Below are 24,597 nucleotides of genomic sequence, written 5' to 3'. Positions count from 1 at the left end.
GGTTGTTGTGAGGATAAATGAGATAATGCCCAGCAAATAGAAAGCACCCTATGGAGATCAGTCAATCCATCTGACTGGTCCACAGCCCTTACAGCTCACTCACAGGTAGCTTAGCAACCCGCGGTCTCTGCAGGGAGAAGGCAAGGCCTCGGGCTGAAACCAGCGGTGATAGGAAGACTGACTTTCAGCTGGTCCTCCTGAAGACTCTAATCCAGATCACGAAGATCGGGGGCTTCTGACTCAGCCCAGAGATTCCTGTCTCCTCTCCATCCTTTTATAAATGTGGGAGGTGGCTAGGTGCTGGGGCACCAGGCACAATGCATCCGGCCATGCCTAGCCCCAGCACAGCTCTTGTGGGATAGGAAAAGGAGGACAGCATGCTAGCTCTGTGCTATTGTGCATTTCTTGGAGCCAATGCGTGTATCATCTACAGAGGCTGTTCCTGTTGGGGCACAATTAACGCATCACTTGTTAGCTATTACTGTTACTAAAGAGTTGGGTACAGGAGGTTTAAGAGCATAAAAATAGGTCACCGGGCCTAACTGGTGTGGGATCTTAGGACGGCTTCCTGAGGGAGGTGTTACCCAAGTGCCACCACTGACCGACTCCTGACATCTGTGATCTCACTTCATCCTCCCAGAAACGCTATTCTAATCCCCATTTCTCTGGAGAGAACAAAGGCTGCTAGAGTCGTTAAGTAGCATAGCCAGTGCCATGGACCACAGTTGGTGGCCAAGCGAGACCTTGAACTTGGATTCAACCCTGTCCTGTCTCAGCTTCCTCATATGCAAAGTGGGGATAATGATGCATATTCAGTGGGGCTATTGTAAGCATTAGAGAAGGGAGCACACGTGAATCACTTAGAACAGTGCCCTGGGCTTATTAAATGTTACCTCATTGTGTCACCTGAGCAACTAGTAAACAAAAATACAGGAACACTGCACAGTATTTACTGAAATCTCCTAAAAGCATTTCCTAAAGAGGTCATGTCCTCCCGGTAGTTGTATCACCAAAACTCCGCTAAAATGGTATAGACTTCTCTTTGGGTGTTATTTCCTTTGGGCCTAGATGTTTTTCATTCATTCAAGAAGAGGGGTGTGGACTGTAGCTTAGGAGACAAGTGACTTTTTTTGGAGAGGGATGAGATTTGACTGAGAATGGGAAAAGGAGAAGTGATAGAGGTGTTTAGAACGGGTGGCCAGGGATGTCCTTTCTGAGGTCGGGATGTTTAGGCAGGTCAGGACTGGCAAGAAGCAGGCCGCTGTATGAAGATGGGGAGGAAGAGCAGGCCAGGCAAGAGGCATTCGCTTGTGCAAAGGCCCTGAGGGCAATGTGCTTTGCATGTTCCTGGAAGAGAGGTATGAGCAGTGTGGCTGGAACACCAGGAGGAGTTAGGAGGTTGGCAAAAGGAACAGCCAACACCCATCCTTGGGTGCCCCATCCACTTCTGCTAAAGTCTGACCCTCACACTTCTGAGCTCTGCCTTCCTCCCCCGTCTCTGCTCAGAGGCATGTGAGGACACCTCCACACCAGGCCAGCCGCCAGCGATGCTGGCAGCTACAGCTGGGTTCTTGGAAAACTTGAGTGAGTCCAAGTTCAAGTCCTTGCTTGGCCACCAACCGTGGTCAATGGCACTGGCTGCGCTACTTAACATCTCTACAGCCACTGTTCTCCAGAGAAATGGGGATGAGAATAGCATTTCTGGGAGGATGAAGTGAGATAACATGTCAGCATTTGCCATTATACCTGACACATAGCAGGTGCCCAGAAAAAAATAATAATGTTTTCTCACTTTTGACGATTACTTTTTCTACTGCTGCAAGAGGTCATGTGATGAAAGAATAAAGAATTCCATCGTGGCCTGCCTGGTGTTGCTCAGTGGTTGAGCGTGGGCCCATGAACCAAGAGGTCACAGTTCGATTCCTGGACAGAGCACATGCCCGGGTTGCAGGCTCTATCCCCAGCAGGGGACTGGAAGGAGGCAGCTGATTGATGTTTCTCTCTCATCAATGTTTCTATCTCTCCATCCATTTCCCTTCCTCTCTCTAAAATCAATTTAAAAAAATTTTTTTTAAAAAAAGGAGAATCCCATCATGTAGCTCTCTTCCTCTTTGCTCCTTATTTTAAGGTGCTGTGTTTGAATCCTCTCTGTCTTCATCTACTTGATGCTTGTCTGTGGAGTCTGACACATGAGTTGTCACAATCTACAAACACAGATATTGTGTCCTCTCAGCCTAGGGGCCCTCATGGCTGGTAGAGGAGTGAGTGTCCCTGGCAGTGCCTGCAGCTGGGCTAGTTGGCATCGCATGAAGTGACTCGTAGGTAGAACTGAGCGTCAAATCCTGAAAAAGGCAGGTGGGGCCACGCTAAGGGAAGCCAGCCCCCACTGGGCACGTCTCTGCCCTGCCATCCTTCCATGCTTCCCTTAACACTCAGCCTCTTTGAAGGAGAGACAAATCGTGCCGAGCTTTAATGAGGAATAAGCCGGGCGCACTTTGCCACGGGCCTGGCTGGAGGCAGAAGGAAGTTCGCGGGCCCTCACGAGTGACCCACCACTGCCGGTCGGCACTGGATGCGAAAAGAAACCCCATGGCAATGTGGCTTCAAGTAGCCCTCGCTCACACACACCGCTTCCCTGCAAACCTACCCACAGCCGAGCATGCCCTGCCATCTGAGGTAGAATCCACATCCAACATGGGTGGGAAATGTCAGCATTTATCGCTTCTCCCATCCATGTTGACCCTCACCAGCAGATGGTCCAGATAGCAGTCAAGCTATTTTTCCCCTCTCCTGGGGTCCTGGGCGCAGGAATAACATCTTCCTGAAGGGCATGAGTCTGTCCTTAACCTTGCCCTCCTTGGCAGGTGTGTATCCGAGTGGCTTCCAGAAGCATCTCTGCTGCACCCGCCCTGCCTGTGGGTGCCTTCGCTTCTGGGACAGTGACAGGCCCACTCCGCGGTCCAACCTCCTCTGCTTTCTTCCAGCTCCTCTGGAAGCTACTCAGTTACCTTAATTACCATTCCTCCTCGGTCTCTGCCCAGAAGGAGAGCGGGGAGGGTTATAATTGGATCAAATATTTGCTGTGGTTTATTTCTCTGCCTCTCAAGCGCTCGTAAAAGTTGCATTTTCATGTCACTTTGGGGTATGACTGATGACTCAAAGGCACAGCCCTTGAATTGCATGCCAACGAAGGCCAAGGAAAACGAGAGAACTTTGGGGGGTAGGGGTGTTTATTTGGGGTTCTGTGCTTTAGTGCCAAGTCGAGACAGACAAGCTGCCTTGGGAGACAGACCTCCTCCTGCAGCCAGCCCGTGCACACATACCCCCCTTACTGGGATTTGATCACGGGCCCCTAATCCTCGTCCAGGGCTTCTGCACATCTATGAGGCAGAATGTGCTGTGGAGCAACCTTCTTAGTCAACCAAGCACAGCCTGGTCCCCTGAGCATCCCATATCCAGGACTGAGCCTGATAGGTCTCTGAAGCAGAGGTGACAGATGTCCCTGGTACTAAGCCTGAGCAATCAATCCCTAGTGCAGGGACATAGAGAAGGAACTCTGGCCAGGGCCTGAGCTTTTGGAAAATGGCCTCCTTTGAGTGTCTGCCAGGCCGCCAAGCAAGCTGGCCAGGCCGCCGTCTAGGCATCGGGGTGAGCTGAGACTCCCCCGGACCAGATGGCCTCGGCGCTAACCAGCTCCTCACTGCGTTCCTGCTCCCCGGCCCTGGAAGGTCCTCTCTGTGTTTGGCCAGGCTGATCCTCCTTGTGTTTCTAGCCTCCAGCCCTTCCTCAGGTTACAGCAGCTGTGACTGATGCTACGTGATGCTGGTTGGTACGTGTTAACCTACGAATAGAGTAACTATAGATTCCAAACCAGCACACTTTCTAGAGCAGTGGTTCTCAACCTTCTGGCCCTTTAAATACAGTTCCTCATGTTGTGACCCAACCATAAAATTATTTTCGTTGCTACTTCATAACTGTAATGTTGCTACTGTTATGAATCATAATGTAAATATCTGATATGCAGGATGGCCTTAGGCGACCCCTGTGAAAGGGTCGTTCGACCGCCAAAGGGGTAGCGACCCACAGGTTGAGAACCGCTGTTCTAGAGGGAAAGAAGGAACAGGAGGTATAAACTGGGACACTCTGGGCGAACTGGGTGAACTCGACTCCCCACCCATAATAGGTTGGAACTTGTCCAACAGAGGATGCTGCCATTCCTTCCTCGGGTTCTCTTTCCACCCCCTACGACATGGATTCGATGCTGGGACTGACTACCATCTCGGGGAGTGAGCTGGGAAGGAAGAGAAGCATGAGGTCAATATCCGGGAAGGCTCTGCTGAAATAACAAATAAGCCTCAACATCCCAGTGGCTTAATTTAATAAGTGGTCCTTGCTCACTTGTGTTACAATTTCGGGCTCTCCTCCAAGTGTTGATTCTAGGGTCCAGGACACTCCTGTCTTGTGGCGCCCACATCTTGAGCTTTAAGAGTGTCTGTAGGGGACTGCATGGGATGTTGAACTGAGTACATCCCACAGCTCACGTCCCATTAACTGGAGCACCATCACATCCTTCCATCTGGTGGCAAGGAGGCTGGAAAGGAGCCAGACCGGATATGGACAATGACCGGCAGTCACTGCCACAATGGTCACTAAGGAACAGAGTCAAAGGAGAAAGGGAAGGAAGGGAAGGAAACAAGCCAAGGGAGCCCTAAGGAAGAAAGCCCGCATTGCCCATCATCCTATTGGGAACTGGAAAAGTGAGGTCGTAACAGCCTTATGAAGTCACCTCTCAAATTGCGATGATATATATGCATACACAAACACCTTGGGCCATGGTGTCCCACCATAGGCATGTTCTGCACTGGGTGGTGCGTGGTCCCAGGTTGCTGACTGTAACACTACCCTTTCTCTCCCATTCAAGAAAGCCCATGAGAAACTAGAAAATTAAAGAACAAGTCTTTATTATTGAATACATTCCAATTTAGTTTCTTTTCAGTGGAACTCATTGACAAATTCAGTGTTTTCTTTGTTTGATATTTAACAAATATGTATTCATTAGACTCCACTGGAGATACATTAGTTACAGCAGTGAATTATAATCATGACAGCAGAAACTTTTAAGGCATGCTTAGCTGTGGTTTGACGTAGACACTATTATTAGCCCCATATTAAAGGTAAGGAGACTGAGGCGCAGAGAATTTAAAGGGCTCGGGCAAGTGCCACAGAAGTCACTGGCAGAGCTGGGATTCTAACCCAGGCAGCCTAACTCTGATGTCCCCACTCTTAACTACTCAGACCCAATCCCCGCCCTCCTGGAGTTTGCATTCTTCTGAGTAGACTGACAGTAGACATAAAAACAAATTATATCAGTTTAGAGAGTGAGAAGTGCTTTGAAAAAAATTAAGCACAATAAAGGGACACGGGCTGGGGACGCAGCAGCCACCGTATCATCACAGCCCATGCTCTGTGCGAGAGCCCCCGGCTCGTGGATCCCTCCTTAAATGAAAACTGCCCTCCATGCTTCTGTGGCAGGATGCTGAGGGACCAGCCAGAATAAATGTCTTCTCTCTCCTCTGACAAATGCCTCTTCCTGGGGTAATTGGATTGGTGGGACAGCGAGCACTGCCGTGAGCCCTAAGCCATTTCTGTGCCCCTTGGCCGGTCAGCCAGTCCCAAAAGAGATGACGGATGCCCAAATTAATAATGAGCAATGGCCCACACACGAAATCACCTTCCCCCAGCGTTTCCTCACGGGGGTGATATCCTGGCCCCCAGATGAAGTATATTCTTCTCACCTTGGCGCCGAGGCAGTTCCGCTCATTCCTCTGGCTGACAGCAATTTGTGGGCATGAGTCCTGCTACTGGACATTGACAAGGTTGCTAAGGAACAAATGTTTTGGTTACAAAGGCCTCCGAAAGCAGCATCGCTTTGTCATATCACGTCACATCATTGATTTTGTCCCTTAAAGACAGCCATGACCAATGGGATATGGGTTTGAGGAAAGCTAAATACAAACACCCGTTTCCTGAGAAACGGGGGAAATTTCCACTCCCCAAGCAATGACTATCCAACTCTCCCAGGTGTCAAAAACGAAGATCGTGAGCTTCTCTTCTATTATTATGATTTGCAAGTAAGTGACTCACAATCACAAAGTACTTAATTAAATGGTTATTATTGTCCAGGCACTGCCCTAAGCATTACCTCATGTCATCCTTATAGTAACCCAGAAAGGTGGGTGTTAGCGTTCCCTGGAAAGCACACCAGGAAGAAGGTAAAAGTAGGTTTGCCCAACTTCAAACGGCAGCAGATGGCAGAGTCAGAATTCAAAACCCTGGTTTGCCTGATGGCAAAACCTTTGTACTTAGGATTATAAACTCTTTTATTTTCAGTGATCACATTTCAAGATGGGAAAAGCCAGCAATTCTGATAACGGGGAAGTCACATTAGTAGATGCCTGGAGTTTTGTTCTATGAAGTTTGTAGAAGGGGTTCCAGTTGATGTCTGCAAACTACAAAAAACCTTTTATGGAGGGAAAGTGGTGAGACGGAGCTTAATCTCACCATGGTGGTTTTTATCTACTAAAGATCTACAGTTTGTCTTCTGAGAGTCACCATGTATTTAAATGACTTTTTGGTTGCAGCGATTTTGAAAGAGTTCACAAGATGAGCCCATTTCTACCCCAGTCTTGCCGATTTTCTTGTCAACAAAAAAGAAACACTGGTGTCCTCTTCACCTTTTCCTTCATCCTCCCTGCCCAGCCCACACTCAAACACTGTCCTCTCTGCCTTAGAAGTGTTCCTTCAAAGTTGTCCCCTCTTCCCAAGCACTATCCTATTCAAGACCCATGTCACCTGTTTCTGTTATTCCTTCCCAACTGGTCTCCCTGATTCATTTCATTCTCCCTCTAGAACATCTCATATCCTGACTCTACATGCAAATGCTTCAAAACATTCCTTTTATTGCTTCAGTCACAGCTCAAGGGCCTTCAGTGGCTCCCACTTGCCCATCACTGTTCTCTATGACAGGCCTCTCGTGAGTCACACTTGCTATCCCCATCCCCCCATCCTGATAGCCTTTGCTGACCACTCCCTCTGTCACTGATGACTTCTAGTTCTGAACCTAGTTTCCATTAAAACAGAGCTTACTATTTAATTGCTGGGTTTTCCGAGGCCAGGCACTGTGAGGGCATGGACATTGCAGCTAAACAGTTCTAGGTCCAAATTTTTGCTTGGCCACTCAGTTGCTGTGTGACTTCTAATAAGTTGCATGGCTTCTCTGAACCTCAGTTATCTTGGCTGTAAAAGAAGATAGAAATAGCATCTACCTTATAGGATTTTTGCAAGAATTGAATTGGATGATGATGAGAGATTCTAACATGTATTTTGTGTTTCCTCTGTGCCAGGCACTGTTCTAATTATTATCTTTTTCCGCCCAGCCTGTGTTGTTCAGTGGTTGAGCATTGACCTATGAGCCAGGAGGTAATGGTTTGATTCCCAGTCAGGGAACATGCCCAGGTTGCAGGCTCAATCCCTAGTAGGGGGCATGCAGGAGGCAGCCAATCAATGATTCTCTCTCATCATTGATGTTCTGATCTCTCTCTCCCTTTCCTTCCTCTCTCTGAAATCAATAAAAACATACTTATTATTTTATTCCTCACAACAATCCTATAATGTCAGTACTATGTTTTCCCAGGTTTGCAGATGGAGAAAGAGCTGGAGAACAGGGAGGGGGTGGAGAAAGAAGATGACAAAAATGAAGAAGAAATCAAAACTTTGGGTTTTAAAGCTTTTGGGATTTTAAAACTGTAGAAAAGAGATTGTGACCATTAGTAATACAACTATTAGCAGTAATTATAAGCATAGTAAACAGCAACTGTTACTGCAACATTTGTGACTCTCATTTTACTGGAGGAGCTCATAGTAAAATGTACTGGAAAGTATGTCTCCGGTAACTCATGGAGTGGGAAGGATGGGGGTCACAGGACTGGGTCTGCACCGAGTGTCTCACATACCACTCTCTTCTTCTCCTAGTATGACTTCATGGAGCGCCTGGACGGGAAGGAGAAGTGGAGCGTGGTCGAGTCGCCCAGGGAACGCCGGAGCATACAGACCCTGGTTCAGAACGAGGCCGTGTTTGTGCAGTACCTGGACGTGGGCCTGTGGCACCTGGCCTTCTACAATGATGGCAAAGACAAAGAGATGGTTTCCTTCAACACTGTCGTCTTAGGTAGGTCAGGCCTCTCTGAGGTGACATGCCATGGAGGAGAGGAGGGCAAGTTCTGGGCTTCTCTCTAGAGGACACATCTCCCAAGGCGGTTCCTACTGAGTGGAGCACCAAAGCAGAATCCTTGATGTACTAGTAAGCCTCAGAATGCCACCCCCCTCAAATGAGCCCCAACTAAAACAGGAATAAAATAGGAATCTCGCCTAAATCATGCGAGATTCACCATGAGTCCCAAGGATTCAGTGTGGTGAAGGCCTTGGGTCAGACCACCTGGCCCAAGTCCTGGCCACACAACACAGGCAGGTCCCTGGACTGCTGGAAGCCTCAGTTTCCTCATGTGGAATGGAACCTCTAGAGCCCGCCTCACAGGGCTGTTGTGAGGATTAAATAAGATAAACATATAAATCTCAAACATGTGATAGAGATAATAAATATTGACCACGTCTGCTCAGTTTCTCTTAAAAATCAAAGAAAACTTGCCCTGGCTGGGTAGCTCGGTCGGTTGGAGCGCCATCTGTGCACCAGAAGAATACAGGTTCAACTCCTGGTCAGGGCACATACCCAGGGTTGCGGGTTCAATCCCCAGTCAGGGAGCATGCGGGGGAGGGGGGAGGGCCGATCAATGTTTCTGTCTCACATCAATGCATCTCTCTCCCCCTCCTTCCCTCCACTCCTCTCTATCTCCCTCCCTCCACTCCCTCTCTCTAAAGTAAAAAAAAAAAAAAAAAAAAATTATCCTCGGGTGAGGATTAAAAAGAAATCAAGGAAAGCTCAAAACACAAAGCTTAAAAAAACTCAAAAATAAATCAGGAAAAAGACAGATATAAGAAAAAAAAATCATAACTTTGTTCCCAAGTAGGTAAATATCAAAATGCTTTAATTAAGTACTTGTCATTTGGGGCTTGTTTTAGCCCTGCTTTTGATTAGCTATCAAAGGAAAAGCTAAAATTTTATCCAAATTTTCTTCTTATATGTGCATACAAACCCTACAAGAGCCCTGAGTTTGAGAAGATTTCATGTTTTCTAGAGCAAACCATAAGAATTTTAACAATCAAATAAGCTACAGATATTTTCATGAAATTTATTTTGTCATTAGATTTTAATCTTTTTACTAATGATAATAAGTGGTCCTGGGTAGGAACTTGCTGAATCAGAGCAGGTTGTAGACCCATTCCACAGAGGAATAAACTGAGGTTCAAACTGCTAAGTCCCTCAAGGTCCCAGGAAATGGTAGAAACAGCATGGGCTTCTGGGCTTTGCCCTTTGCCTTTCTGCAGAACCTTGTTGTCCCAACAGCATCTGGTTGCGGATCTCAGGGGTCACTGGAGATGCCTAGATAAGGTGGTTTCATGAGGAAAGATCTGGTCAATCCAGGATTAAATCCCAGCTTGTCTTTCCCACATCCTCCCTAGAAAAGTCACTTTCCTCCTGAGCCTCAGTTTTATTTGTGGGAAGGTAGTGAGCAAGTCCCTAAAGGGTAGATGATGTGACATCATATATGGAACACACCAAGGATGGAGCTGGCAGTCCCTATATGAGAGTTGATGGTGGGGCACGCCTTGTACAGCTGTTTCTCTATTGACTGCATTTGAAGAACTGCTCTACCGGCCTCAGGATTTCTCTGAGGGCCTTGCTGATTCTTGAAAAATCTATGTTATCAAATCTGAAATTCTTCATCAGAATGACACAAAATCAGATGGGCTTGAAATTCATCCTGATTCCCTCTGCTCAGGAAAGATTGGCCCCATCAGGGCAGCCAAATGCTCCAAAGCAGGGATTGGCACACCAGAGCCCACAGGCTGAGCCTGGCCCATGGCCTGTTTTTACAAATAAAGTTTTATTGGAACACAGCCATGTTCATCTGTTTATATATTGTCTGTGGCAGCTAAAATGACAGAGTAGTTGCAACAGTGACAGTTTGGCTCACAAAGCCCAAATATTTACTGTCTGTCCCGTTCCAGAAAAACTATGCCAACCCCTGCCCTAAAGGAACATCACAAACTCTGTATGACCAAAGTCCCCGGAGAAGTCGCCCACAGCCGGGAGATTTCAACATCAGGTTTGGTACCCAAAGGGGGAAATGCAAAAGGATGAAAACCAGCTTAAAAAAAGAAGACGCCGGCAACAACGTCGAACTAGTTTGAGATGTTGAGATTGAAAAAAGCAACCTTTAGCTTAAGAACAGGAGGAGAAATGATATCCCTTTTGTCACCTTGTGTTTGAACTCATGCATAACAGCACAAATCACGCACTGCAGCTGGCTTAGTTAGAGTCCACAAGCATTTGGTTAATAACAAAAGCAACTACCACACAGGGTACCAGCCCCTGGATTAGGCTCTTTGTGGGGACTGTCTCCATCAGCCCATGGCCTCGCCATTGGGAGGTACTGCCAAGACCCGGAGAAGTTAAACAGCTTGCCTGAGGCCTCACACAATTGGTAAGAGGTGGAGTCAGGATTCGAACTCTCCAGAGCCTGTGCTCTTAACCACTGGATTGCTTTGAATTCCAGCCAAAGAAATCCCTTTCCCCTGCACAGAAGGTTTTCTGGGGGTCAGATTATCTAATAACAGCTTCAACCCCCCACCTCCTTTATCCACATAGACACAGGCAATTGGCGTAGTGGGGTGCCCTTCCCCCACACCATTACCCTCACCCGCCTGCCCATCAGAGCTGGGAATAGCAATTCTCCCCAGAGGAATTCTCCCGTCTGGACTGCAGCTCAAAGAGAGAGAAAGGCAAAGGTAATCGGCCTAATAGTTGGGCAGACACCTCAGTACAGCAATGATAGTGATTGTCCCGCAATACGGGGCAAAGAACAGTGTTTTATTTGGTTCAGAGGGTCTCCCACACCTATCTATTACCAGAACGTTCCCCATCAAGAGCAGCCAGGAGCGCTGAAGGTCTGGTGATAGGAACAGAAGGGAAAATGTTAGACGGTGTCAACCAGCGGTCACTCTAAACATACCTTTGACTTGGGAAAGTCTTGGGGTGCATTTGGAGAGAAGCGGCCTGCTATCAGAAGAGAGTGTCATCTCAGGAGCAACAGAGATGCACTCTCGCAGTGAGGGTTTAGGGGAGGCTGCGGCCATGTGTGAAATCCCGCTGCCCTGGCTTCCTCCCATTGCCTGCCACTGTCTCCTCCAAAAACCTACACCACGTGGACAAAAAGGAAAGCTGATAATGTCGGCAGTCATACTTCATTTTGGGGTGGAAAGGGGCCTGAAGAGGGTGGGCTCCCTTTGTATTTCAGCCTTAGTATTTTGTGCTCAAAAGCTGGAGAAGTGCTTGAGATAGATGACCTTGGGAAATTAAATGAAAACTACTCTTTATTAAAGTTTTTGCTTCTTTTGGATTCTTCTGCCCTCCTATGTGCACACATGTACGGCACATACACACACACACACACACACACACACACACACACGTGCATGCACACGCCGATTTTGACTGCTGTTTACCAAGGACCCACTGTGCACCAAGCATGGAGGATACCTGAGTGAGCACTTCTGATCTGGCCTCTTTCTCAGGGAGCTTGATGAGGAAAGACAGGGACATAAAGAGGCAATTATAAGAATTTAGGAAACACTGAGGCAGACTCAGAACCCAGACTGCGGGAAGGAAGACGCTCAGGAGCCAAATGTTTGCTAAACTGAGACTGAGGGATACATGCCTCACTTAAAGGGCAAGGCAGGCCATGCAGCCCAGCGAGAACCTGTGCAAGACCTCAGGCCTTTGGCACGGGCCTGGGGTGGCAATGAGCTCCCTGGACCTTCACTGCTTTACCTCTGAAAGTTGTTTGGTTCCAGAAAAGGGTCCTTTGGCTTCAGCGATGTTAGTTTCCACCAAAGCATCGGAGGCCCAGCTACGCCGTGAGAACCAATCCCTGCCCCGCTGCAGAGTGACTTCTTAAAATACAAGCTGGGTGGTGCCCTCCCGACATTGAAAACTTCTCGTCTGTTCCCACCGGGCCCGGGATAAAATCCAGCAGAGCCACGCACGGGGACTACAACAGCTGAGAAGGCGGACGCTGTAGAAAGCCCCACCGCGTGGTTTGGTTTTCCAGGGCAGAATGGGAATAAATGGGAATTTCCGTTTAAAGGAGAAACCTCCTTTGCTTTCCAGGCAACAGCAGGAACAATTAGACTTCGTGCAGCATCACCAGATCCATGTCCCCAGCTCCCCAGGGGCTGCGTCATGTCAACATTTGGGCACAGTGGCCTGTGTGCTTTGTTTCGTCATCTTAGTAATTTGGAACCTGGACGTCTGTTTATTTTAATTTAAAGTAAAATGAGGCAATAATAATCTTAAAAGACGATGTATGCTTCTGTACAGCTCCAAATCAATGTTGAAAATGTTCCAAATGACCCCTTTGAAGGTATTACTTGAGAGTACAGATAGGAAGATAAACCATGAAATCGGATGGCCGTGTAGGTCAAAACAAACAGGAACTAATTGATTTTCATGAAAAATAAGATCCACAAAAGCTAGGCATATAAGGGCTATTGCATAACCCAAAACTTACTACTTAACGAACCCCAAAATCATGCCCGAATTGATCAATCTCACATAGGTAGGTTTTTCCTTGTGAAAATCCCTTACAGCAGGAGATATTTTTATTCTACAAACCTGAGGTGAGGAACGATTGCTTTCGTGTGGCCCATCACCCTCTGTACCTGAGGTGATGCCCACTGGCAGTCCAGCTCTCAGATTGGCTGGATGGCAGGCTGGGGGAGGGAGTGCTCCAAGTGTTTAAAACTTAATATTCAAACATGGGGAATTTCAGGTTTTATATTCAGATAAGTAGTTTCTTCTGAAAAAGCCAAAGCAGCAGTAAATTAGCCCCACATTCCTGCCTGGGTCCATCAGATGGACAGCGGTGGGTACGTCCATACGTTGTCCAAGTTGCCCTAGTCCCCACCAACCCCTGGTCTCTTCCTTCACTCACTTATGCTCCTCGCTACTGGTCCCCTGAGGTCGCTGTCACTAGTCTTTAAAACGGTAGGTGGCTGCTTATTAAGTTGCTTCACCAGCAAATGGAGGAAAAGGTAACTGCTAAACTTCTCTCTCTTTCAGATTCAGTGCAGGACTGTCCACGTAACTGTCACGGAAACGGCGAATGCGTGTCTGGGCTGTGTCACTGCTTCCCAGGATTCCTAGGAGCGGACTGTGCCAAAGGTACTTACCCCTACTTCCCTGCCATGGTTGGAAAACAGAACGCAGGCTTCTCAGAGGAGAGGGGAGGGGACGGGAGGAGAGAAGGAGCACCCAAGTGGCCTCCCACCAAATCCCACTGGGACGTCTTGTAAGCCCATGCATGCTAGAAGTCCTAGCCCTTTGGCAAAGAGTAGGGCTTGATTTATGACAATTGGCCAGTATACCTATAGGAGCAGGGCAGTTATCCTTGGCACCAAGGTGTGCTGAGGAGAAAGATTTGCTGAAAATGAGATGCTTGGATTTCCTGTAAAAGCAGAAGTGAATTACCATCACTCCTTTCTTATAATCATTAGCTTCTATGTAATGGAAGATTAAGCATCTCAGGGTTAGTAAATTTCATTCATTCTGGCCAGCTATGCTCTTAATCTAGGAAGTGCTATTTATCTTGGTGGAATCGGTTTTAAATTGTATTATTAATTTATCTGCGCTGCTTTGCACAGGATTGCTGGGGCCCTGGGATTCTTGGGGGAAAGGTAATAAAAGAAAGAAAATGACTCTCATAGGAATAGGGGGTTTAGGGGCTGCATGCCTGTTTGCAAGAGACCTTGAGCTTGACCTTCAAGCAGCGGAATCAGACACAAAGGTAGCGGAGAGCAGAGCTTCTCATGCTTTTTAGACACGTGCACCCACGTATGCATATGCTAGATAAATGCAACCAAAACACTGACAGGAAACTTTCACAAAGCAACACTTGCCTTCGCTCTATTTCTTTTCTATTCTAACCTACTTCATTTTTTTATTTAACTTTTTAAATTTTTGTTTATCTTTTGTTTTCATTGGTATTATTGAAAGTACTACATAGTCCCCTTTTCCCCCCTACCCTACTTTATTTTTTAAACAAATACTGGTTAAGCCAGGCTGGTGTGGCTCAGTGGTTGAACATCAACCTATAAACCAGAGATCACGGTTTGATTCCTAGTCAGGGCACATGCCCAGGTTGCAGGCTTGATCCCCAGTAGGGCGTGTGCAGGAGGCAACCGATCAATGATTCTCTTTCATCATCGATGTTTCTATCTCTCCCTCTCCCTTCCGCTCTGAAATCAATACAAATATTTTTTCTAAACACGGGTTACCATTATATTGATTCCCCACCCACCAGTAGGTCATCTCCCAGTCTGAAAAGCAGTAGTGGAGAGGGTCTGAGCCCTTGCTCTGCCATTAAGTATCTCCGTGACCTTGAGCAAGTGATCAAGCATCTCTGCATCTTGACTTCCTCCTCTGGAAAAGTGGGCAGTCCCTTCCTGAGTTTGTTGTGAGCATGGTGTGACACACCCCACGCCCTTAGCAGAACGCATTGTGGGCCCTCAAAGGGTTTATTGTTTACCGCCTTTTAATTCATGCACATTATATTTACTTACATAACCTTTTCGTTGTTTGTATGTGCTCTTCAGTTAAAGACCATCCTTCCTCGAGGTTCTGAGAGCGAGGCAATTATCAATATATTAGTAGCGGTTCTGGTAATGCTACATGGTGCCACCCCTCTTCCCGTGCTCGCCGCAGGTGCAGGGAAAATCCTCTTTCACATACTCATGATATTTCGAGGACTTTCTGAACGATGACTGATGAGTGAATGGGGCTTTTTTGTGCCTAAAGTTCTGAATTTGGCTGCATGTGTGTAAGGTTCATTCCTAAATGGCACCCATTAATGCGGAAGATTCGGTTAACTTGTCAGATACAAAAAGAAAAGACAGCACGAAGACCCTTGGTTCTCTCGGCTGCTCTTCCCCTTAGCACTCTCTGCCCATTGGCATGGGGACACATCCCCACGCAGACCGTGGGGCCTGGACCTCGGTCCCGAGGGGCCCTGATGGAGGAAGATGGTCAGAGAGCCGCGTCCCCGTGCTGAGTGCTTTTCCTGGAGAAGGCTTTATGGGAGAGAAAACCTCAGTATCATTTGAATGGCTCTTCTTGCATAATCTAATTTTCCTGGGAGTAGAGGCATTGATGGGGGCAAGGACAGAGCAGTCCTTTCACGTGTGCCTGCAGACGGGCCGAGCACTCGGCTGCACGGGCTGTGAGCTGTAAATGTATATTAACACCGCCACACATCGATGCATTATTAATCCCCAAAACCATGTGTGTTCCGACGGCACATCCAGCAACTGGCCTTTCAGGCCTAAGTACCCCGGCCATTTAAGAACCCTCCGCTCTAAATCCATTTGCCGACGCGCGGCCACTCTGCATTATGAATCTGTAATGGGGTGTGCATTTAGCTGCTTAAAAGGACTCTCGGTGTGTTTTGCATTCACCACCTGTGCTGGGGCGGGGCGCCCCTCCGAGTGTGCATTAGCCTCGGTGTATAATTGATCCTTGCAAAACAAATATTGAGTGGCTGTTAAGAGTAGTTACTCCTGCATCCTCGGGAGCTGTTCCTGAAATCAGCCTTTGAACTCGGACATTTTAATTTCGCTGTTGATGCATACGGTTGACAAGATTGAAGCGTTTAAAGAATAAAATTGCTTTCTCCTTGTTTCCCCCTTTATCCTTGGCTGAAGGGTGTTAGGAGGAAGCTTCTCTCTCTGTGCCCCAAAGATGTTCCTTCCATGGTATTTCTGAAATGGACCCAATTTCAGCTCCTGCATTAACAGCACTTTCTTCTTTATTCCAAGCCCTTCTTGCCCGAACTGCGCTCTTTCATGGACCACCTTAACGTTTTTTGCCAAATTCATGGGCCATCAGTATTGTGATTTATTTAACACTAGAGACCCGGTGCACGAAATTCGTGAACGGGTAGGGTCCCTAGGCCTGGCCAGCAATCAGGGTCAATCGAGGCCTTCTGGCTTCTAGCCAGGGCCTCCCTTCCCCAACTACCGGCTGCCGTCTGGGACCTTCCTTCGTTTCGCACTGGCCCCTGGTTGTCAGTGCACATCATAGTGAGCAATAACGCTCCCGGTTTCCCAGTCAAACTCCCATGGGGACACTTTGCATATTAGCTTTTTATATATATATAGACTAGAGGCCCGGTGCACAAAAATTTGTGCACTCGGGGGGGAAAGGAGGGTCCTTCAGCCTGGCCTGTGCCCTCTCGCAGTCTGGGACCCCTCGGGAGATAACGACCTGCTGGCTTAGACCTGCTCCCGGGTGGCAGAGGGCAGGCCCAATCCCTAGGTGCAGCCCCGGTCAGGCTCAGAGCAGGGCCAACTGGGGAGTTGGGGCGCCTTCCCCTGTCATGCACAGAGCAGGGCAGATTGGGAGGTTGCGATGCCACCCTCAGTCACGCTCAGGGTAGGGCCAATTGGGGGGTTGGGGCACCGCCCCATCACACTCAAGGCAGGGTCGATGGGGAGGTTCCAGCCCCACCCCCTGTCACGCACAGAGCAGGGCCCATCAGGGGGGTTGGGGCTCCGTATCCTGTCATGCACAGAACAGGGCCAATCAGGGGGTTGGGGAGCTCCCCCCTGTCATGCACAGAGCAGGGCCGATCAGGGGGTTGAGGAGCTCAACCCTGTCACTCACAGAGTAAGGCCTATAGGGGAATTGGGGCACCACCCCCTGTCACACTCAGGGCAGGGTGGATCAGGGGGTTGGGGCGCCACCCTCTATCACCCACAGAGCAGGGCTGATCAGGGGGTTGGGGCACCGCCACTGTCGCACTCAGGGCAGGGCCGATGGGGAGGTTATGGCTCTACCCTGTCACACACAGAGCAGGGCCCGTGGGGGGCGGGGAGGGCACCACACCCTGTCACACACAGAGAAGGGCTGATCAGGGGGTTGACGCACCGCACCCTGTCACACACAGAGCTGCAGGGTGATCAGGGGGTTGGTGAGCTCCCCCCTATCAGGCACAGAGCAGGGCTGATCAGGGGGTTGGGGCACCTTACCCTGTCATGAACAGAGCAGGGAGGATAGGGAGGTTGTGGCCCCGCCCCCTGTCACACACAGAGCTGCAGGGTGATTAGGGGGTTTGGGCGCTGCCCCCTGTCACGCTGATCCCGGTGCAGGGAGGCATATTACCCTCTTACTATACAGGATAGAGGCCTGGTGCATGGGTGGGGCTGGCTGGTTTGCCCTGAAGGGTGCCCTGGATCAGGGTAGGGGTCCCCACTGGGGTGCCTGGCCAGTCTGGGTGAGGGGCTGAGGGCTGTTTTCAGGCTGGGACTGAAGCTCCCAACTGCTCCTTTTTTTTCTTTTTTTTTTTTTTATTCTGGGCCAGCTTTAGCTCTGGCTCCAGCTCTGAGGCTTCTGCTGCTGAAAGAAGGTATCTGGTTTGTTTCGATTATAGAACCGAAACTCTGTATCAACTTCAGCTCTGAGATCCCGGGCTCGCTAAAAGCAGGTTTCTGGGGTTTTGTTTAGCTTCTATATTCGTTACAATGTTTCTTAAACTGCAGGCTCAGAGGCCGGCAAAGCAGGCGGGGAACGTTGGTTTCCTCCGTCACTGAAGCAAGCAAGCCTCATGTTAGTTTCAAGCTGCCTGGCTGCCGGCCACCATCTTGGTTGGCAGTTAATTTGCATATTGCCCTGATTAGCCAATGGGAAGGGTAGCGGTCATATGCCAATTACCATGTTTCTCTTTTATTAGGTAGGATATTTCTTAAAGTCAGCTCAGCATGTTGACATGGGAAATTTTACCTTAAAAGGAACAATGTTCAGTCCAGCCAGTGTAGTTCAGTGGTTGAGCATCGACCGATGACCAGGGGGAGGTCATGGTTCAATTTTCCAGGTCAGGGCACATGCTCAGATGGTGGGCTCGATCCCCAGTAGGGGGTATGTAGGAGGCAGCCAATCATTGTTCCTCTCTCATTAATCTTTTTCTCTCTCTCCCTCCCTCTTCCTCTCTCTGAAATCAATCAAAATATTTTTTTTAAAAAAAAAAAAGGAACAGTGTCCAAATCAAAAAAATTTTTAAAGAACACTGGAATCAAGTAATTGGTAGGAAATGTTAATCCCACCTGTAACCCTTTCAGCAGCATTCAATCCAAGTCAGCTTCTCACACTGATTTTCTATCGAGGATGCCAAAGTGGACCTGGGCGCTGGGAAGCCATCCTTGCTCCTCTAACCCCTCATCTCCTGAGTCCTGGCTCCTGAAAAGTAACAACACCCACTAACTACACCTGTATGGTAATGTGAGAGACCCGTAAAAACGGACACCCCACTTCTAGTGGGTGAATGGAATGATCAGTGCCAGACTTACTTGGCTATGTTAAGCCTCTACTTCAGATTATTTCTAAACTAGAGGCCCAAGGCACAAAATTCGTGTAAGAGTAGGCCTTCCTTCCCCCGGCTGCCATCACCAGCTTCCCTCTGGCACCCAGGACCCGGGCTTCCCTCAGGCCTCTGGCAGACACCCAAGACCCAGGCTTCCCTCACAGCCCCAGCTTTGTCTGGAATATCATCCAGAAGGACATCTGGTCTTATTAGCATATTATGCTTTTATTATTATAGATAAGAATCATTGTTAAGTACTAAATATGTTCCAGGCATTGTGCAGAGTACTTAATACATACTTTTTCGTCTTTATATCAACATCAAGTAAATCCTATTTTAACCACCTTTCCCAATGTTTATAGCATCTACACCAGCCTTGGGCAAACTACGGCCCATGGGCCAGATCCGGCCTGTTTGAAATGAATAAAACTAAAAAAAAAAAGACCATACCCTTTTATGTAATGATGTTTACTTTGAATTTATATTAGTTCACACAAACACTCCATCCATGCTTTTGTTCCGGCCCTCCGGTCCAGTTTAAGAACCCATTGTGGCCCTCGAGTCAAAAAGTTTGCCCACCCCTGATCTACACTAATAAAAGACAAAGATGCTAATTGACCGTACCTTCGCTATGCCCATCAGCCAATCAGAAGAGTATGCAAATTAACCCAATAACGATGGCTGTTAAATTTGCATACTGCAGGCAGGGCGGGGCAGCGCTATCCGCTGCCTTCCCCAACCCCGGATCGGGCCTGCCATGTGCATGACCCGGGGCGGCGGGGCAGGCACCGTTAGATCGGGCCTGCCATCTGCCACCCAGGGAGCAGGTCTAAGCCAGTAGATGGTTATCTCCCGAGGGGTCCCAGACTGTGAGAGGGCACAGGTCAGGCTGAGGGACATCCCCGCCCCGCCAGTGCACAAATTTTTGTGCACTGGGCCTCTAATATATATATATCTTCTTTTTTCTTATTGATTTCAGAGAGGAAGGGAGAGGGAGAGAGAAATAGAAACATCAGTGATGAGAGAAAAATCATCGATCAGCTGCCTCCTGCACGCCCCACACTGGGGATCGAGCCTACAACCCAGGCATGTTCCCTGACCGGGAATCAAACTGTGACTTCCTGGTTCGTAGGTCGACACTCAACCACTGAACCATGCAGGCTGGGCCCAATGATTACAGCTTTTTATATTTGAAATCATTTTAGCCTTGTGAACAAATTGCAAAAACAGTACACAGAGTTTCAATATAGGGTTCACCCCTAATGTCAACATTTTAAATTACTGTCGTCCTATTATTGAGACCAGGAAATTAACATTGATGCAATGCTATTGACTAATTCTCAGACTTTTTTTTCCCAGTTTTGTTCTTTTATTCCAGCCTAGATCCCACATTGCCTTTTCTGGTCACGTCTCCTGAGTCCCCTCCACCCTGAGGATTCCTCAGTCTTTTCCTATCTTCTGTGCCTCCCATGACCTTGACCGTTCTGAAGAGTGCTGTCAGGTATTTTGCAGCACGTCCCTCAGTGTGGTCTACCTGATGGTTTCTCGTCACTTGATGGTGGTTATGCATTTTTAGTGAGGTGCCTGCCGCACCCTCCTCAGTGAAACCTATCAAACATGCAGTTCTGATTTTTAATGAGAAAAAAATGTAAAATGTGGTTGTGTGTGAGTGTGAGTATGTATGTGTGTGTACCTTCCCTGTGCCCACCCCACTTCCCCTTGCACATAAAGCAGAGACACTGGAGGCCCTACCCCCTTGGTCCAGCACAGTTATTGGCAGCTGTCACAGGCTGCCACTCACCAACAACTTTTGAGCCTAAGAAGCTCCTGAGTGTTAACAGGAAGTAACCTGGAGCAGACAGGGTGAGGTAATGGTGCTACCCAGTGCAGGGAGGAAGGACAGCTGGTCTCGGGTCTCCCGTGACCCAGGACGGTGACGCCATCTCCTGGCAGTGGCCCACAATCATCCCCCTTCTTTCTGGATAAAAGCCCTCAGGAGGGCCGAGCCCAAGGTCCTCCCTCACAAATTCGCCTTCACCTTTGCTCCTTCGCTGACAGCTGTGCCAGGAGGCCCCGAGTTCTGCCAGTTTCTGCTGCAGGCAACCAGCAGACTCCGGCCCTCCTGCCAGGGGGAGAATTTGCCACGTTAGCAAGTGAGATCCCAGTCACATCTGAGCAACGAGATATGTGTCCTAGTGACAGAAATGAGGATTTACTCTCCTGACCTCATGCTGCGCCTCCCGTGCCCTCGGATGCGCGGTGCGGGCGGCAGCTCCCTATCTTCTTATGAACCTGCCAGTCTACATCAGGCGCCTGCAGACTTCCTTGCAGTGAACAGAGGAGTCAGCAGGCATTTGCAAAGCCTTTCTTCCACAGCACCCACCAAGCTGGGGGTCCCGAGCAGCCCAGAAGTCAAAATGCACCTGACCCTCCCACTGAAAGAATACATGAGAGTCCCTACCCATTATTCCAAATCATGGAGAGACTGAACTTACTCATGCATCTGACAGATGTTTAATATGTGCCTTCTATGAGCCAGGCCCTGTGCCGAGTGCCAGGAAGACCATGGTGAGCAGGAGGGCCATGGCCCTGCCCCTGCCCCTGAGAGCTCCCTGCTGGTGGAGGCACAGGATAAGCAAGTGGGAAGTCCAAGTTCAACCCAAAATGCTGTGATGTGGGCTTTGAGTGCTGTGGTCATTATAAAGGAGAAGATGAGGAAGTTTATGGAGCAATGAAGTATGGATCTAAGAAAATAGCCAGTGAGCATCGGGGAATGCGCAGAGTCCCATGGAGAAAGCGTGTAAAGGAACTACACGGAATAGTGTCTTTCCCTGTAGAATTTCATAGCTGGTGCAATGCAGTGAGCAATCTGTTCTGACTCGGAGCCGAAGGAAAAATGGCCTTTCTTTCCTGGTAACTTGTGCGTCTCCTGTCCTCCTATAATTGTGCTTATTATTCCAGTTATTGTTTCGTCTACAGTGTCTGGTTATTACTATTCCCCTTGCACGGCTTTCTCATTACTTTAATGCTATTTGTTGCGGGCTCGATGCTCTTTAATTATGATTCCTTTTTATTTTACTTTTACTAGAAGGTCTTTCATTGACTTACGCTGCTTCCTTGGGTGGTTGGAAAAGCCGCCTTGCATTTCCCAAGAGACCCAGGGCTTCTGATGACTGTGCTTTGACACTGGCTCCTTGGCTGGTCTATTTGGTTCTGAACTTGAGGCCCCAACCAGCAGCAGACACTCAACACACCAGAGCCGTGCACGTTGGGTACTGCGTATTGAGTAGCTATTAGAAATGACAACTCCTGCTGCTGAACAGCTGTAGGGGGAGGCCTGGAAATGGCACAACCATGGGAGCCTAAAGTCTCCTCTCACTCTCCCTATAGGCTGGTTTTGGCTCCTACCCCGCTTCTGCGGAGCCTTGAGAACAGAAACCAGGGATCTTCCATTTTCCTCCTCTTAACCTGCAAATGTACCCACTACTCAGTCCTTCTTAGGGCTGCAACTCTCAACTCAAATTATAATCACCATCGTCATTGCTGATATTTACTGAGTTCCTACTGTGTGCCAGCCTCTGTACGAAGCAACTGCATACCTGTCATTTAATCATCAATAGCCCTGTTTTATAAATGGCTATTACCCCTTTCATAGATTGGACAGTGAAGCACAGAGAGGTTCAGTGACTTGCTCAAGATCCCTCAGCTGGCCCTGGCCCTTTGGCTTCGTGGATAGAGCCTCAGCCTATGGACTGAAGGGTCCTGGGTTCGATTCTGGTCAAGGGCACATACCTTGGTTGCAGGCTTCCGCCCTGGTCAGGGCAACCAATCTATGTGTCTTTCTCACATCGATGTTTCTGTCTTTCTGCCTCTCCCCCTCTCTTCCACTCTTCCTAAAAATCAATGGAAAAAATGTCCTCGGGTAAGGATTAACAACAACAAAAATCCCTCAGCTAGTAAGTGATCTTGTTAAGATTCAAACCAGGCCTCTGGCCAGGACCCCTGATGCCAGCCCAGCCCTGAGGTTAACCTCGGGGGATGTGAGACAGAAGGAAGATGTGCTTCGCAGGCAGTTTTTGTGTGGCCGCCCACTAGGATTTAGGTCGGAGCCCAAGACAACGTTTTCAGGAGCGGAAACTAGGGTTTACTAGGTAGCAAGTGCAGAGCCAGCATTTGAAAGGAGGCCTGTCTACCTTCAGAGCCTGCTGCTCTGAACGCCTCTGTCCCCCCACCCCACTCAGCCAGGTATGTCTCGTCACCTCCCACATCCCGTCGCCTGCCAGCTCCTGTTTCACAGACCTCCGACACGCTCTGCCATTTATGCTCTGTCTTCACAGCCAATGCCCTGTCCACTTGGCCCCAGGTGGCATTCCTCCACCTCCAGCATCCTCCCAGGCTCTCAGGACCTGTCACGGCTCTCCTCAAGCGCCTCCAGATGGAGACCTGCTGCCACCCCCGTGTCACAGGGCCCTTTATCTGCTGCCCCATGCAGGTCCAGGCCTGCAACCTCTAAAACCTGGCGGCTGACGGCATGGCTCATGCTTCTCCCATTACCAAACAGAACTCACTTCCCAGGGCTTAAATCAGGCAGCCCTCCCCCAAGTTGAATTGCTTGTGGGGGTGGAAACTTTGTTTTCCTTTCTAAACTACTAGGTACGTCGCAGAGCAGCCTTAGGAAGCAGTGACTCGCCCAGGCACACACATCCTCGACCTGCATGCCGAGTTGGGTGCCTTAGGAAAACCTTTGTGTGGGAAGTAAAGGGGTCCTTAGAGAGGAGGCTGGCTGAACGGTTGATGGGAAAGAGGGTGCTCCGCCCTGTCCTGTCTCTTTAAATGGGCTGAGTTGAACAATTTCCCCCTAATAACAACACTGATAGCAAACTCTTATCTATAGACTCTTATCTATAGATTTCTCACTGTGTGCCAGGCACGGTGCGTAGAACTGGACAGACATTACTTCATTTCATCCTCAGAAAAACACTGTGGGGTGGGAATCCCAGGATTCTCATCCCATTGGAAAGATTAAAAAATCAAGGCTGAGCATAAAGTGTCTGTCATCACGCCGCTGGGGAAAAGCGAAGGGGTCCCTGGCAGGGTGGCTCAGCTGTGGGAGCATCTTCCCGTACACCAAAAGGCTGTGGGTAGATCCCCATTGATGTTTCCCTCTCCCATAGATGTTTCCCTCTCTCTTCCTCTCTCTCTAAAATCAATAAACATATCCTCAGATGAGGAGTAAAAAAAAACAAACAAACAAACAAAAAAAAAAACACAAAATTCGGGCAGCCTGACAGCAGTGAATAAACAGACCCTCCATGTCTTCCGGAAACTTCCATGCGTGTGGACACCAATACTTTGCAAACTCATCTCGATGCTTGAATCGCAATAAGAATGAAAAGCTACTTCAGCCTGGACTGGAGCTGCAGAAAAAGCTTACTGTATGCGCTGAAGAATTTAAATATTCATTATGTAATTAATGCGGTTCAGTCACACGCGCGCGCGCACACACACACACAAGGAAAAACACCTTAAGACTTTTTTAAAAACCGCTTAAGCACTTATCGATTGAGAACTTTTATAACTCTCGAAATGGAGGCGTCCCCATATCTCTACAGGTATTTTAAATGAATTGAATTAATCATAGGCTTAAAAGTCTCTTGCGATCTTCGTTAACTTCCCTGGGTTTAATTAAAACATCTGTGCACTTTTAATTTATCGATTCATCCAACTCATATGTCATGTTTTTAACACACCCCAGCATGCTCTGCATCATTTTTAACCCGATTTCCACTTAACTAAAGCAATTAAATTCACCCCGGATTAATTAAAGCGTCTATACTTTCACGCTTAAGTCAGCATGTGCTTCTTTCCCCACGTGGCTCCTGACTGTCATACATCTGACACACCTGATGAGGTTTTTGTCCTTCTAGAAATTCTTTCCTGAGTCGCTTTCCTGCTTATTAATGTGCCATTTGACACAACGGGAGCGAGGAAGCCGGTGCACCTGCGCTCT

The 24,597-nt window shown here is 48.4% G+C and overlaps 1 protein-coding gene across 7 annotated transcripts in view; it reads left to right on the top strand.

The window, feature by feature from the left end:
- The window catches only part of TENM2 (teneurin transmembrane protein 2), an 897,969-nt gene that overhangs the window by 730,751 nt on the left and 142,621 nt on the right, over positions 1–24,597 (top strand). For all 7 annotated transcript variants that reach the window (XM_036312664.1, XM_036312661.1, XM_036312660.1 and 4 more), the window contains 2 exons: positions 8,032–8,227; positions 13,298–13,399. In XM_036312664.1, coding sequence (XP_036168557.1) covers positions 8,032–8,227; positions 13,298–13,399 — 298 coding nt within the window. The remainder of the gene's footprint in view (positions 1–8,031; positions 8,228–13,297; positions 13,400–24,597) is intronic.

This window comes from Myotis myotis, unplaced genomic scaffold (assembly GCF_014108235.1).
Source record: "Myotis myotis isolate mMyoMyo1 unplaced genomic scaffold, mMyoMyo1.p scaffold_m19_p_6, whole genome shotgun sequence".
NCBI lineage: Eukaryota > Metazoa > Chordata > Mammalia > Chiroptera > Vespertilionidae > Myotis > Myotis myotis.
Note: the sequence above shows the minus strand (reverse complement) of the source record. Positions and strands in the feature narration are given on the sequence as shown.